Source organism: Panicum virgatum, chromosome 6N (genome assembly GCF_016808335.1).
Source record: "Panicum virgatum strain AP13 chromosome 6N, P.virgatum_v5, whole genome shotgun sequence".
In the NCBI taxonomy this organism is placed as follows: Eukaryota; Viridiplantae; Streptophyta; class Magnoliopsida; order Poales; family Poaceae; genus Panicum; species Panicum virgatum.
Genome location: NC_053150.1, coordinates 49,839,216 through 49,853,830, shown reverse-complemented (window position 1 = coordinate 49,853,830; position 14,615 = coordinate 49,839,216). Strand labels below are relative to the sequence as shown.

At 46.4% G+C, this 14,615-nt stretch overlaps 3 protein-coding genes and 1 long non-coding RNA gene across 4 annotated transcripts; 3 read left to right on the top strand and 1 right to left on the bottom strand.

The window, feature by feature from the left end:
• Window positions 1–2,659: 2,659 nt before the first annotated feature.
• LOC120679871 lies at window positions 2,660–4,623 on the top strand. Its single transcript, XR_005677369.1, has 3 exons — window positions 2,660–2,686; window positions 4,099–4,242; window positions 4,347–4,623. It is a non-coding gene; the product is annotated as an uncharacterized LOC120679871 (long non-coding RNA).
• Window positions 4,624–4,788: 165 nt separating this feature from the next.
• LOC120678285 (zinc finger MYM-type protein 1-like) lies at window positions 4,789–7,110 on the top strand. Its single transcript, XM_039959417.1, has 3 exons — window positions 4,789–4,800; window positions 4,902–6,911; window positions 7,088–7,110. Exons 1-2 carry the CDS (start codon window positions 4,789–4,791, stop codon window positions 6,906–6,908), a joined length of 2,019 nt encoding a protein of 672 aa, XP_039815351.1. The 3' UTR covers window positions 6,909–6,911; window positions 7,088–7,110.
• Window positions 7,111–8,762: 1,652 nt separating this feature from the next.
• LOC120679810 lies at window positions 8,763–11,232 on the bottom strand. Its single transcript, XM_039961470.1, has 4 exons — window positions 11,173–11,232; window positions 10,889–11,076; window positions 10,004–10,245; window positions 8,763–9,155 (listed from the first exon to the last, which is right to left on the bottom strand). Exons 2-4 carry the CDS (start codon window positions 11,072–11,074, stop codon window positions 8,987–8,989), a joined length of 597 nt encoding a protein of 198 aa, XP_039817404.1. The 5' UTR covers window positions 11,075–11,076; window positions 11,173–11,232; the 3' UTR covers window positions 8,763–8,986.
• A 186-nt stretch (window positions 11,233–11,418) lies between these two features.
• Window positions 11,419–14,409, top strand: LOC120679347 (transmembrane emp24 domain-containing protein p24beta2-like). The gene is made up of 5 exons (XM_039960916.1): window positions 11,419–11,588; window positions 11,941–12,176; window positions 13,220–13,406; window positions 13,493–13,600; window positions 14,097–14,409. The coding sequence occupies exons 2-5, from the start codon at window positions 11,967–11,969 to the stop codon at window positions 14,228–14,230; spliced, it is 639 nt and encodes a 212-aa protein (XP_039816850.1). The 5' UTR covers window positions 11,419–11,588; window positions 11,941–11,966; the 3' UTR covers window positions 14,231–14,409.
• Window positions 14,410–14,615: the final 206 nt, after the last annotated feature.

The following is a 14,615-nucleotide window of genomic DNA, read 5'->3' as shown; positions in this document are numbered from 1 at the left end:
AGCTCGCAACTTCCTCATTTGGTAGTACCAAGTGCACTTTTGGATTTGATAAGATATCTCGTCTGAATCTTCCTTTTTCCCATACTATATATGTGCCAGTACTTAGTATGCACTTTCCTTGTCATCAAGTATATGAATTTCACTATTTTTTTTTAAAAAAAATAGAACTTTGACATCCTAAAATTCGATTGGTTACTTTGCAAGACTACATCTACGAGCCTATCACGATCAGAAATGTTCGGATTTGCTGCTTTGGGTACTCCGATGATCTCAATAGACTCGCTGTGGATGCTTGGCAAGACTAAACGCTCTTGCTAGGTGTTTCTTTGAAAGAACCTCAGCAGTTTTTTTAGCAGAACATTGATGAACACACCCAGTGCCAGGTGGCCGCGCGTTTCCTCCCGGCACACCTGTCTAAACGCTGGAAGAAAAGAAAAAAAAAGTAACGCAGCGAGCAGTGTCGCCGTCGCGAGGCCAGGTGCACGGCTGCTCTCAGGAGTCAGGAGCCTGTGTTGCCTGATGGAGATGGAGCGTCGCGTGACGGTCCAGGACGTCGAACATCCCGAGCACGCAGTGGCCGCGGCAGTGCCCGCCGCGAGTCAACCGGTGCCGCTGAGTCGCTGACCGGCCAGGAGCCTAGTGGAGTACACCGCTCGCACCAGCTAGCTAGCTGCGCCGGCGGTGACGAGGGCTGACTGGATCGTCGGTGACGGCGAGCAAGTACCGAGGGCGTGTTTAGTTTGCGAAATTTTTTGGATTTGGCTACTGTAATACTTTCGTTTTTATTTGATAATTAGTGTCCAATCATAGATTAATTATGCTCAAAAGATTCATCTCATTATTTACAGCTAAACTGTGCAATTGGTTATTTTTAAAATTATATTTAATGCTTCATGCATATGTCCAAAAATTTAATATGACGAGGAATCTTGAAAATTTTTGGGAACTAAACAGGACCTGAGTAGAGCAGAGCTGGCCAAGCGTAACAGTGCATGTTTATAACTTCATATGCATGGGTACTGTTTTTCTTCCGCGCCAGATGTTTAGTGCTACTAGGCGTGAGTTTTTTTTTTGAAGATGGTGCTTTGACTAACAAGTTGTAAGAAACATGCTATATATTCAACAACAATTTATTAAATGTCATGAAATTGTCTATGATGAATTTAACATCTATCTTGTTATGTGAATCTTTTTTTTTCACGGGGAGTGATGTGAATCTATTTAACTTTGTAGAAATGAGAATTTGTGGGCTGGGCCTGAAAGGAGCGTCCATGTCTAAGAGCAAGTATAATGATGGGTGGAGAGCGGGCGAAATGCCTATGTGGAAGAAAGAGAAGGTATGTGAGAGAAGGTAGCGGGCGAGCTGTGAAACGCCGGCTCTGAGCAGGCGCATGCACTCTTTGGGCCAACCAGCGTCGCTCTCTTCCCTCTCAATTGGTTGCCGTGGCTTTCATGCAATAAATGAAGCTGAAGCTGCTAAATAAAAAATACATCGCTCAGCTAAGCTGGAGCCCCTTTTCGCCAGCAAGCCGGCGACGTTATAAGCCCTGCTCTAACGGGTAAAGGTTAAAAAAAACCAAACAATTCTTGAATAAAGATACACACTTTCAAATACAGGGAATATCTCTTAAACTAATCTGCATTTGATGAGGCACACACACATGACGCACTGTCGTGTAGCCGCTGCACGATACACCGCACCGGCACCCAAACAAACGCATCAAGTAGTTTTAGGAGCGGTCAAAGAAAGAAGAGGTAGAGCAAGTGATGGAGCAGCAACCGGACACTTGAAAACGTTAACCAATCAGCAGTAGCTGAGCACAAGACTATTCTACTTCACTTCACAGAGGCTACACGTACCATAGGCTGCCAAAAACTGCTAAGCTACTGCGGTAATAAATACTAATAACGTGCGCCCTAGTGACAAATATTCCCTGACACACGCTGCCAAATTACCCCCCGGCAGCCGATTAGACTAACACGAATTGGTCACAGAGATGAGAGATCCCGAGACGAAGCGCCCCCATTGGCCACAGAGACGCGGTAAAAAAAACTCGCGCCTAGACTGGCTGGTGGATCACTAGGCGGATGGTGGATGGAGAAGAGATGCGATTCCCCTGTGCGGCGCCTGGCGAGGGAATCTCCTGCTCCTCCGCCGGCTCGGCTCCGACCTCCGATTGATGGATCCCCTCGGGCCTCGGGGGTTTGAACCTTGCCTTGTCCGCCACCGCACGCCGGCGGCATGTGCGCCGCAGCGCGAATCGCTGCGGCATCCGCGGCCGGCCGGCCGGCCGGAACGGCGGCGCGCGCTTGGCCGCAGCGCAGGCCGTTATTTTTAAGCTAACCGTGTCCGTGCGCGGTGGTGGGCCGGCGTGGCTGTGGCTCCTCCGCCGGGCCGGCGAGTGGCGCGCATGTGCGGCCGGCCCTGCACGCAGCGGCGACGCCTGCCTGACTCGGCGCCGCCGCCGACGTGCGCGCGCGCCACCACCTGCTGGCCGCGCTAGGAGTGGTGGATCGGCCTCTCCCCACCGTTATCCCTCGCAGTTTGTTTCTTCCCACCCATGACGACCCATCCTCGTTCAATTCAGTTCGTGGCAGACACCACGGCGATTTTTGAGCAGCGGCATGCCCAAAGAGCCGGGCCGGGGATGGATGGGAGCAGGGGCGGGCCCCATTAAATTCAATGGTATTCAGTTGAATACTAATTATTTTTGACAAAAAAATTTGTATATATAGTGTATGTTAGGTATATGATAAAAAAACGAAAATAACATAACAAATCTGACTACTAAAGTCCCAAATTCCTCTTTTAGCCCAAAACAACCTCAACAGCCCAATTCCCTCCACCCCCGCCGGCCCAGATACACCCCATGGCCCAAAATTTCTCATTACCCCAGCCCAATCCCTCTCCTATCCTGTCCCGACGCCCCCTCCCGCGATTCCCCACCCGGCGCCGCCCTAGCCCTAGACCGCCGCCGCCCGCCAGGCGCCAGCCCGCCACACGCCGGCCGCTGCCGTCCGGCCGCCCGGGCTCGTTGCCCCAGAGGCTCGGGCCCCACGCTCGCAAGCCGCAGGGCGGGGCGGGGCGGCGACCGCGGCCCAGGCGGGCAGGTGGCAGCACCGCAGGTCGCAGGCTCGCAGCAGCAGGCCAGCAGCGTCAGCGTGGACGCTAGCAGGGAGCAAGGTTTTTTTATCCGACCAATTCCACCGAACCGCCGGCCACCGGTTCCGGTTAACCGGTCCGGTTTGACCGGTTACCGGTAAAAACCGGTCAAACTCAAATTTGAATTCAAAACCCGCAATTATACCGGTTTCGAACGGCTAACCGTCCGGTTAGACCGGTTTACCGGTCCGGTTTGACCGGTTACCGGTCGGTTTGATCGGTTACCGGTCGGTTTAGATTAAATTCAATTTTTTTTCTTTTTTAGTTTAAATTCAAATGCCCGCAAAGTATACTAAATGAATGTTTGTATAATATATTTTAGCCTAAATGAACCCTTCAACCCTGTTTTGTACTACTTTTACATTGTATTTGTATACTTTTGTATGCACGTTTTTTTGTTTAACTTCAAATGCTCGCAAAGTATACTAAATGAACGAATATTTGAAAAAATTTGACACCATTAGATTCGTCGCAATTTAAAGTATTTTTAAGAATTTTTTGGAATTTTTCCATTTTTTAAAATTCAAATTTAAAATTTGAATTTGGCCCGGTTTGAAACCGGCCGGAACCGGAACCGGAACCGGTCCGGGCCGGTTAGACCGGTAACCGCGGTAACCGGACCGGTTCCGGCCGGTTTTTTTAACCCTGGCAGGGAGCAGGCGCGGTCGGCGCCCAGGTTCCCAGCGGACAGGCCGACAGGGGCTCAGGGCCGGCGTCGCTCTCAAATACTCCGTATAGGTGCATACATGTTCTGTATATCGCGCACACTCCGTTCCCAACGATTTGGTGTGTTGAGATGATATCTGTCATTTGATGCCTTGAGACCAGTAAAGCTTAGCACTTGTGTAGAGTACATTATTTCTCATGCTGAAATGATTAAAGATTTGGTGCTCCAATTGGGAATTGTTGATGCGACAGTGAGTTTGGTGTGGCAGATAAAACTTACGCACATAACCAGGGGGCGCAGCTCGGCGCCCAGGTTCCCAGGGCGCTGGGGGCAGGCCGCAGGCTGGCAGGCAGGGACGGGCGGCCGGGCGCAAGGAGAAGAAGACAGCCAGAGCTAGATCCAGTGAACTAAGGTGAATTAGTTATGGTTGTGGATTTGTGAAAAAATTAGCAGCAATCTATACTTATAGACATGAAGTTAGAATTTTTCTGAATCTTGAATACTTTTAATTTATAGGTTTGAACTATGAAAAGGAAGAGGGGTGGCAGTGCCGCTACTGATTTGAGATCGTTCTTGCAAAGAGCTGCTGCAAAAAAGAAACCTCCTGAGGCAGAGGTTGTTAGTCCACCTACTAATGAAAATCAAATGCAGATAGTGGTATTTCAAGGACAGAGTACCAGTGGGAGTGGGAGAAACACCATACCTCTTGAAGCAGAGAGAGATGAGCAGCAGCAGCAGCCACCAGCTAATCCCTCAATAATTAAAGATGATGAATTCATGCCTATAGATGAATCTGACTCCGGCGATGTAGATGATAGTAATTATAATATAGAGCATGATCCGGGATTGAGGCCTCCAATCTCAAGCTATCCTGTCAATGACAAAGATTCGGTTAGAAGGTCATACATTGCATTGGGACCATGTCAACCAAGAATGAAGAGAGAATTATTTCCCCAACATGAATGTGGAGGTATGCGCCGATTCCAACCTAAATGGTTTGATGAATTCAAGTGGCTAGAGTATAGTATGCATACAGGTGCTGCATATTGCTTTGTTTGCTACTTGTTCAAGGATAGTAGCAAATATCCTGGTGGAGATGCTTTTGTTAATGAAGGTTTTCGAAATTGGAATATGAAGTGCAGAATTCGTAGGCATGTTGGTGCTATCAATAGTGCTCACAATGAAGCTGAGGAGAAATATAATTTGTTCATGAAACCTAGGACTTCAATTCGTGAGTCTATAGGCTCAAACAGTGCAGATTTCAAGGCTCAGTATCTAGCTCGTTTGACATGGTCACTAAAGTGCATAAGTTATCTTTTGCGTCAAGGGTTAGCTTTTCGTGGTCATAATGAGGGAAAGGATTCAAACAATCAAGGGAACTTCAGGGAACTTTTGGCTTGGCTGGCAGGGAATTTTGAAGAAGTTAATATGGTGGTTCTTGAAAATGCCCCACACAATTGCCAGATGATTGACCACAAGATTCAGAAACAACTTATTGCTGCTTGTGCTCATGAAACAACCAAATTTATTATAGAGGAACTTGGTGATGAATGCTTTGCCATTCTTGCTGATGAGTCTAGTGATGCCTACCAACAGGAACAATTGTCTCTTTGCTTGCGTTATGTCAATAAAAATGGAGAACCTGTTGAGCGGTTTCTTGGTCTTGTGCATGTTGAAGATACTACTTCATTGACTCTTAAACAAGCAATTCAGTCGTTACTTATCAAATATCAGTTGCCTTTATCCAAGATACGTGGTCAAGGGTATGATGGAGCTAGTAATATGAAAGGTCATGTCAATGGTTTGAAGAAATTAATTATGGAAGAGTCCTCTTCTGCATATTATGTTCATTGCTTCGCCCATCAACTTCAGCTAACCCTTGTAGCTGTAGCTAAAGAGAATATTGATTGTCAATGGTTTTTTGGGCAACTTGCATATTTGTTGAATGTTCTAGACATGTCTTGCAAGAAAATCCGCATGCTTCGCATAGCTCAAGCTGAATACATGATTGAAGCACTGAAATTGGGTGAAATTGAAACTGGCCAAGGATTGAATCAAGAGATGGGCTTAGCAAGACCAGGTGATACACGTTGGGGATCTCATTATAGAACTGTTATGCATGTGATTCATTTGTATCCTTCAATCAAGAAAGTGCTTTTTAGAGTTGGGAAAGAAGGTAAAGGGGTTGAGGCATTAGGAGCTCAAACTATGCTCAGAGTATTTACCTCATTTGAGTTTGTTTTTCTGCTCCACATGATGAATGAAATATTTGGATACACAAATGACTTATGCAATGCTTTGCAAAAGAGGGAGCAAGATATTGTAAATGCAATGGATCTTCTTGAGCTCACAAAGGTGGAATTGGATGTTTTGAGAAGAGATGCTGGATGGGAAGAATTTATTAAGAATGTCACTTCTTTCTGTCAGAAGCACAAAGTTAAAGTTGTTGATATGGATGGAAAGTATATTCCTATTCAAAGATCAGCTAAGTTCTATAGAGGTGCCACAAATTACCACAGGTTTCATGCTGATATGTTTTTGGGTGTCATTGATAGGCAACTTCAGGAGCTGAATAGCAGGTTTGATGAGGTAAACACAGAGCTACTTAGATGTATGGCAGCATTCAATCCAGCTAATTCTTTTTCTGCCTTTGATAATGAGAAGTTGGTTAAGCTTGCCGGGTTCTATCCTCATGACTTTGATTTTCAAGAGAGGAACCAACTTCGTTTTCAACTACACAACTATATTAATGATGTGAGGAATGATGAGAACTTCAAAAATTTGAGAAGTCTAGCAGACTTGTCTATGATGCTAGTTAAAAGAGATATGGTTTCTCGGTATGACATTGTGTACAAACTTCTCAAATTGGTTCTAGTTCTTCCTGTTGCAACTGCTGGTGTTGAGAGGATTTTTTCTGCAATGAACACTATCAAAAACAAGTTAAGAAGCAAGATGGGACAGGATTTTTTGAATAATTGTTTGACCACATTCATTGAAAGGGAATTCTTCTTGCAAGCGAAGGATGAGGACATCATCAATTATTTTCAAGCTATGAAGGACCGAAAAGTTAACTTGTAATTTGTAAGCATCATTATCAATGCCATTTATTGTTTTAGTACATCTATTTTCTATATGTTGAACAATTTCAGAATTCAGATTATGAATAATTTATGTTGTTAGTACTAAATCATGTGCTACTAATATGTATGTTGGGCTGTTAAAATTTTTTTCCACTACTTACAATTTTGAATACCAAGGTCCCAAATCCTGGGCCCGCCCCTGGATGGGAGTCGGCCACCGGTTCGGGCACGGAGTTCGACGGCGACGGCGGCCGGGGGATAAGTCGTGCGCATGATGCCGCTGTCGAGCAACTAGACCGTCCGGTCGCGGCATGGCGGAGTGGAGTGGTGGTCACGTGAGAGATCGAAGCGAGGCGCAGGGTGGTTGCAGTCAGGGGCGGATCCAGGAATAAAGTACAGGTGGGCTGAAGCTTCTTCTTCCTCGAGCTCCTGAAGTCCTGAGCACCCCCTTCCTCCATTGATGACGCAAAAAATTCTTGGAGGGCTCCAGGGGCTCCATGGTGTCCCAGGCGGTAGGGGGGGGCTAGAGCCCCCCTAGCCCCCCTTACATCCGCCACTGGTTGCAGTTGATGCACAGGCCAGAGACCAGGCTCGGCGGCTGGCTGCCCTGGCCTGCTGATGGGGTGGGTCTGGTCGTCTGTTCTGGGTGTGAAAAAAGAAAAACAACCCGCGGCAATGCTACCGGCGCGGTAAAACTCCCTCCCTGGCGCTGCGTGCGTGCACTTTTGTCTCTGGCTGTGGTTGCAGCAGCAGCCATTCTGCCTGCCGTGGCATGCACGGTGGATGTGCGTACAACCGTTGGTCGTGCGTGCAGCGTACGGGTACCGTGGAGACGGCCGTACACGATCCTTCTGCTAGTTGTCCCACCCGGACAGCACTGCACTGCACATCGGAGCAGCTTGTGTAACGAGGTAGGCATTCAGGTTCACTCGTTCATGAATGCAAGATTGTGGTATGTTATACGTATCTAGAATCACTGGCCGCATAGAGATGGCATCACGAATCAGCCATGGGTCTTAATTTCACTGAATCATAATCCCAAGTGTAGGATCAAGAGTGATCCTGCACTATCATACCTAGGACCCTGATTGTGTTAATAAACTCGAACCTGCCATGAGCACGCGCATGTTGTGCCCGTTCATCCATGCCAGCTCGCGAAGCGCCTCGTCGCCAGCGCCGCCGCTCCTAGCATACAACCACGGCGTCCGTCGTGATCGGCGGCGGTGTCCACCTCGACGAGGAGAAGGCGCTTCTTTCTGGCTGGCAGCCTGCAGTTATCCGCGACGATCTCGACCGCACAATTACGATCGGAAGGGTGCTAGAGGCCAAGGATGGACGGTAATTCATTTACCGTGCAACCCCCGGTACGGTAAATTGAATACCCGTCCGCCCCTGGCACAGGCCGCCGTCGCCATCGATGGCAAGCCGCGCCGCCATCTCTTATGTGCTCCAAACGGTGGGAGGACGTGTTCCGGATCGCCAGGGAGGAGGCGGCTGCTTCTTCGAGGACAGGAAGGCACCTGCTTCAATCCCATATGAATCGAACTACTTGCGTAGTGTACTTAATCCTGGCACATGCTTCCTACGTGAAATTGCGTAGTGACTAGCTTAATCTTCATTGTTGTGTGCTGAAATTGATGGTCTGGACATCTGGGAGCTGCTGCCTGCTCGCACACCTGCAGTTGTGAGACCTTTTTGCTGCTATTTTAACACAACAAACGTCATATGTGCAGACACTTTGGAAGGACGACTCGGGCCTCTGGCTATCTTCAAAACGAGGAACCATGCATACAAAACAACGTTCTGTTGCAGCATGTATCATGTATGCATCGTAGGGCCAGATATCACTCAGTGGATAAACCCAATAATAAATAAATATTGATTGCAATAAGGAAATAGTGACGAAGCATCACTGCTTCCAGGACCTCCAGACGTTCCCTCTGCCATTAGCTGGCATTGGGAGCCTTCAATTAAGAACAGAAATTCAGAGGGATGGACGGATGGTCTTGTCCAACAAAACATAACACAGCCGCCTCATAGTACTTGCGGCTCCTAATCTTGTTGAACCTTAGGATTTCAACCCTGGCACGGGCAGTTGCGGCAGTTTAAGCAACGACTTGAACGGCTGTCCCTCCTTTCGCTCTCAAGGCTGTCTCTCCTTTCTCTCTCAAGGTAGAGAACACCAGCAGAAGTAAATGCCATCAGGGCTATAATAGAATTCAAATCTTTGTTTCTACTTTCATCCCTGCACATAAGGAACCAAAGAACATACCAATTTCAGTTTGCATATGAAGAATTTGCAGTAAGCTGCTGACACAACTAGAAATCAATGAACACCCCCATTTTAGTTTGCATATGAAGTATTTGCAGCAAGTTGCTGACACAATGGCCTTTTCTTTTCATACAAAAACAAATCAGAAAAAAAGGGTGCCTGGCCGCACGTGTCAAAAGAATAAAATGCCACGCTTGCTACTTGTTTCATTTTTGCACACTTGCCACTGTGAAAAAGAAATCTAACAGCAATAATTCCAACAACAAATATGAATCAAACAAAATTTACGAAATTCGCTTCAACTTCATATGCTTTTGATTAAGTTTCCCAACACAAAAGGGTAAAATAATGGCCTTTCTTTTTCATTATTGCAAAGGAGAAAACGACTGTTAGCCTAGGTAGCACCAGGTGTTTTCACCTAAAAATGACATTTAATATTCTCATGGTGATGTTCCAATTTTTTCTTATTACAAGCCAGTAACTTTTTTCTTGCACGTTATGTTCCAACATAGACAAAAGATTTCCCTTATGATCTGATGAACTTTCTAACAGCAGCAATAAGACTTTAGTCTAACCAAGTTGGGGTAGGGAAGGGATGGGACTTAACTAGAGTGGCCAAAATTTTAACTAGCAAAAGATAGACAGCAACTTTGACGACAAAATTCACCCAAGGAAATTTAATTAGAAAAACACGATATCTTTTTGAAAAGATGAAAAACACACTATCAGAAAGCTAGATTCATACAAAAAAGAAGAAGAAGAAGTACGGTTCAACCAGATAGACCCATACTTTCAATAGATCAAGTTTGATTATGACTTACGATAATGGTTTTGGTTTGCAAGCTGCATCTTGGGCTTGCCGTGCAGCCATTTCAGCTTCCATAGCAGTTTTGTGGTTGTTGGATTTGGATGCACTCGATGAAAATGTTCGCTTCACTCCTCGAGCAAAATAGAGAAAATCTGGCTTCATGCCGTTCATGATAGTTGACGGCATTCCAATTGTTGCCAATCTTGTTTTAGCATCAGCATGGGAGCACGGGAATTTGTTGAAGTACCTTGCAGGCTGTGTTAGGCAGTACAGATGTCAGAACACACATTTGAGGTATCTAGAATCACTGGCCGCATAGAGCTGGCATCACGGATCAGCCATGGGTCTTAATTTCATTGAATCATAATCCTAAGTGTAGGATCAAGTGTGATCCTGCAAGTATCATACCTAGGATCCTAATTGTGTTAACAAGCATGACAACATCAAAAATTCAATAGTATATCTACCACTAATTTAGGTTTTATAAACTTTAACCTGCCATCGTTTTACAATTGACAGATTGTTCCATGTTAAATAACAGTATTCACGTTTAAATGAACAAATTATATGCAAGAGATCAATTATGTATAGAATTAAGTTCAGTTGAAGTTGATACCGAAAGTGCTGCCAAATTTACAATAATGTCCACTGAACATATTTTAGCTTTTATATAAAACAAACGTTTTCCCTTTCTTTTCTAAATGTGAAAGATGCATGATCCTATGTCTGACCCAAAATCAATCTGAAAAAAAACAGATGAACAAATGTTTGAATTCACTAAGGGTCCTTAAATTGAACATGGCTAAAGCAAGAAAAAACTGTATCTGGAGCACGACGAGGTAGAAGGGCTGCGAAATCGAAGGCCAGCGGCGGCTCGTGTACTGCTTACTGTACGTACCATGTGGTTGGTTGGTGGCGGCGTAGAAGCACCAGAGGTGGAGTAGCTCGAAAGGCGGTAGGACGGTCCTCGCCCTAGAAGGCGGCGGCCATGGTGCTGGAGGCCCTCCTGCACAAGAAGGCGAGGCGGTGCGCGGACTATCTTGCTAGCCGCAGATCGAAGAAACGCTGCCCCTGCCCCTGCCATACCTGCCCACCACCGGTCGATCAGGGATCTCCCCGGCGATTATGAGACACAAAACCTAAGAAAAGATTGCTGGATTTCGATCGGACCAAGGATCTTACCGGCGATTAGAGACGAACCCAAGGGATTGGCTTGTGTGATGTACTGATGTGATCTTGTACTCCGGCACGGGGAAGGGGCAGCGGCTAGCGTTGGGCTTCTGCGATGCACGTCGAGGCCCAGGAGGATACTTTTTTTTCTTCAGCCGGCCCAGAAGAAAACTAGTAGGTCGTTATCGGGCCGACTGCTGGGCCAGTTCAGTTCAAGCGGTCTGCACGGCCCAACCCGATCTCGTGGCGGCGTCGAACGAGAAAGAATTCCCTTCTCCATACGGGCGCACTCTCCCCTCCCCTCGGTCAAGCTCGCTCGCTTCGTGGGTTTTCCTCTGGATCGGTTGCCTTGCTTCTTCCTCCACCGGGGACGGGGAAGCGCCGCCCAGATCGACGGAGGCGTCCGGCGACCGCCCCAACTCCGACCAGTAAGTGGCTCCTAGTCCTCTTCCTTCGCCCCCTGCCCCCACGACTGGCGGTTTCTCCGATACGGTAAAGGAGCCTGCATCAGAACTCAGATCTTACTCCCCGTCGGCACGATCGAGGCATGGACTCGCCGAGGGGGAGCAGTGACTCCGCACGGTGGAGGCTTCCCTGCGGCGGCGGCGGCGGTGCCGTAGCGGGCAAGACGCCCCCCCCCCCCCCCCCCCTCTTCTAGATCCCTCTCGCTCCTCCTTTTCCGCCCGCGATTCAGCCCCTGATCCAGCTGAACTATTTCTGCCATAGCTTTCGCAAGTTCTTCTGTTGGACGGCATGGTAATTCGTCTCTGCACTATGCAGGGAGAGGCTTCTGCGATCAGCGCAACATGGAGGGGCTGAGCTGGAGAACGGTGTGCTTATCGGTGCTCTGCGCCGTGCTGCTCTTGCGCCCGGCCGCCGCCATCCGCTTCGTGATTGACAGGGAGGAGTGCTTCTCGCATAACGTGGAGTACGAGGGGGACACGGTCCATGTATCCTTTGTTGTGATCAAGGCCGAAACCCCGTGGCATTACAGCGAGGAAGGCGTCGATCTAGTGGTAAGGGACTCATTCCGTTTGCGCCTACGCGCGTCCACCAGTAGTGCAAATTGAACATGCAAGTGTATGATGAATTCTTGACTAGAGCTGGGAGGACGTATTGCACTTAGATAGCTAGTTGCTCTCTTGCATGCCACAATTCATCTGAAGTAGTCACGGTGACAAGATGCCAGTAGTCTCTTAAAATTTTATCTCGGATCATTGGCATTTTCAGAACTTAGGTACTTTAGCCTTTTAGATTTTAGCACCTTTTGGTTATTTTGGCATGCATGCGTGCAACAACTTAAAATCTATTCGATTGCTTCAGAGTTGATTGGATGGGCCGATGGGGATGAGATCATGAGATCACCATGGTCCAGTTGTTGGATGATGTTGAAAGAAATTTTCATCATGATGGTGTGGGTCTTTCAACTTGAAGCATGATTTTGTTGCATCACTTTCTGATTCATAGATTGGAGAATCTCATATTTTAAGGCCTGGATGTTTTTTTTGCAGTTGGAAAAAACATGTTCTCTAATTATATTTGATTCTTTTTTCCTTACCTCCCATAAGCTTATTATCAAGAAATTAGTTGGTTGGTGAGAATTCAACTTTCAACACCCATTTGTTCTGTTAACTGAACCAAACTTATCATTTCCTGGCGTCCTTGCTTTTTTTGCCTGGAAACATTTACTTCTTTCACTTTGCTTGTGAATGTCAATTAGTCCTCTGTTTCACTGGAACAAAGTTTTGTTGGGGCAGACTGTTTGAGTCAAGAAAATTGTCAGCTACTTTAATTTTATGCTTGTTTGGCTCATTACTACACTGCTCTTTATAAGGTTTCCCACATCATACGTAGTATGCTATTAATTTCCTTCACCTGATGATACGATTGTGTGAACACTTTTTTAGCTCAATAATATATGGTGTGATTTTGATCACTCCAGTGGCCCTTTTTGAGATCTTTGATACCATTTTAACCATACTCATACCATTTTAACCATACCCATTAGTCATTACGTTATAAGCTACTGTGGAGCTGACCTCATGTTGATTAATGACAGGTTAAAGATCCTAATGGTGCTCAAGTCCGTGATTCTAGAGATAAGACTAGTGATAAGTTTGAGTTCATAGTTCAGAAGAGAGGTGTCCATCGTTTCTGCTTCACCAATAAATCTCCGTATCACGAAACCATAGACTTCGATGTGCATGTTGGCCATTTTTCATATTTCGAGCAGCATGCCAAGGATGGTAAGAATCTATTGATTCCTGAGGGTCAATTAACTTTGGTAAGCAAGGGCTTAGCATTGAGCTTCTATTTTCTGGATTTAATGCAGAACATTTTGCACCACTGTTCGAGCAAATTGCCAAATTAGATGAGGCGCTTTACAATATTCAGTTTGAACAGCACTGGCTAGAGGCCCAAACTGACCGACAGGCAATATGTAAGCATTCCCTTTTACTTTCTCCAAAAAATACTAATTCGAGTTGCCCCCTTTATATTTTTTCCTGTCCTCTTTTCAACGTCGTGACCTATCTATCATGGGGAGCGGCACTCTGGTTAAAGCATCAGCATTAACCAATTCTAGCTGGTCAAATAAAATTAAATGCCATGTTTCTGTCACCATAGTCCTCGGTGGTTGCTTGCCAGGTGTTGTGAACAGTTGACATTTAAGATAAGTGGGTAAATATGTTTGATTTTAGTTGTGACGAGCTAAATTCTGCTTTCTCCTCGTTTTCATTTTTTCTGCTTTGCTTCCAACATGCTTTTTGATACCCCTAGCTTCAATATCTGTTCTCAATGCTTTTCTCTCCTACGCAACAAATTGCTTCTTTATGTTTCCCCTTGGGTTCATACTCTAAGCTGCTAAGTGCTAATCTCTTTGGGTGGTATCATCCCATGAGCAGCTATCTAATCGTGTCTCTCTTGCTGCGTCACAGTGAACGAAAACATGAGCAGGAGGGCAGTCCACAAGGCGCTCTTCGAGTCAGCAGCGCTCATCGCAGCCAGCGTCATCCAGGTCTATCTTCTGCGCCGGCTCTTTGAGCGCAAGCTGGGGTCATCTAGGGTGTAACACTCTAGTAGCCGCTCCCCCAATGTAGCCAAGTTCATCCCAACGTGACTATTATACCGGATTGAGTGGTTGCTAGATCTGCTAATACACTACTTGCTTGTGGACTCCAGTTACATGTAATCACTTATGTGACTCCAGTTCAAAATGTCAATTTAGCATTCATGTTACCTCCGAGTTTTCACCCTGATTCCGTAGAGCCCCCGTGCACGGTTGTCTGCAAGCCTGTACCGTCACAAGTTTTCTGTGCCTGTGTTGTACTTCCACACGCTGTGCCTGTGTTGTACATATGCCCTTGTCGTAGATGGATACACGATGTGGTAGTTTTCTCTGCTCACGGGGCTTTTGGGGCTGCGATTTTGTCAACCAAATAAACTAGGTGATACCC

Coding starts and splice junctions, on each gene's coding strand:
- LOC120679347 (XM_039960916.1), top strand. CDS start 11,967: ATGGAGGGGCTGAGCTGGAGAACGGTGTGCTTATCGGTGCTCTGCGCC. Junction 12,177..13,219: donor AGGAAGGCGTCGATCTAGTG/GTAAGGGACTCA, acceptor GATTAATGACAG/GTTAAAGATCCTAATGGTGC. Junction 13,407..13,492: donor CGAGCAGCATGCCAAGGATG/GTAAGAATCTAT, acceptor GATTTAATGCAG/AACATTTTGCACCACTGTTC.
- LOC120679810 (XM_039961470.1), bottom strand. CDS start 11,074: ATGGCAGGGGCAGGGGCAGCGTTTCTTCGATCTGCGGCTAGCAAGATA. Junction 10,246..10,888: donor CGCCACCAACCAACCACATG/GTACGTACAGTA, acceptor TGCCTAACACAG/CCTGCAAGGTACTTCAACAA. Junction 9,156..10,003: donor TGCAAACCAAAACCATTATC/GTAAGTCATAAT, acceptor CCTTATGTGCAG/GGATGAAAGTAGAAACAAAG.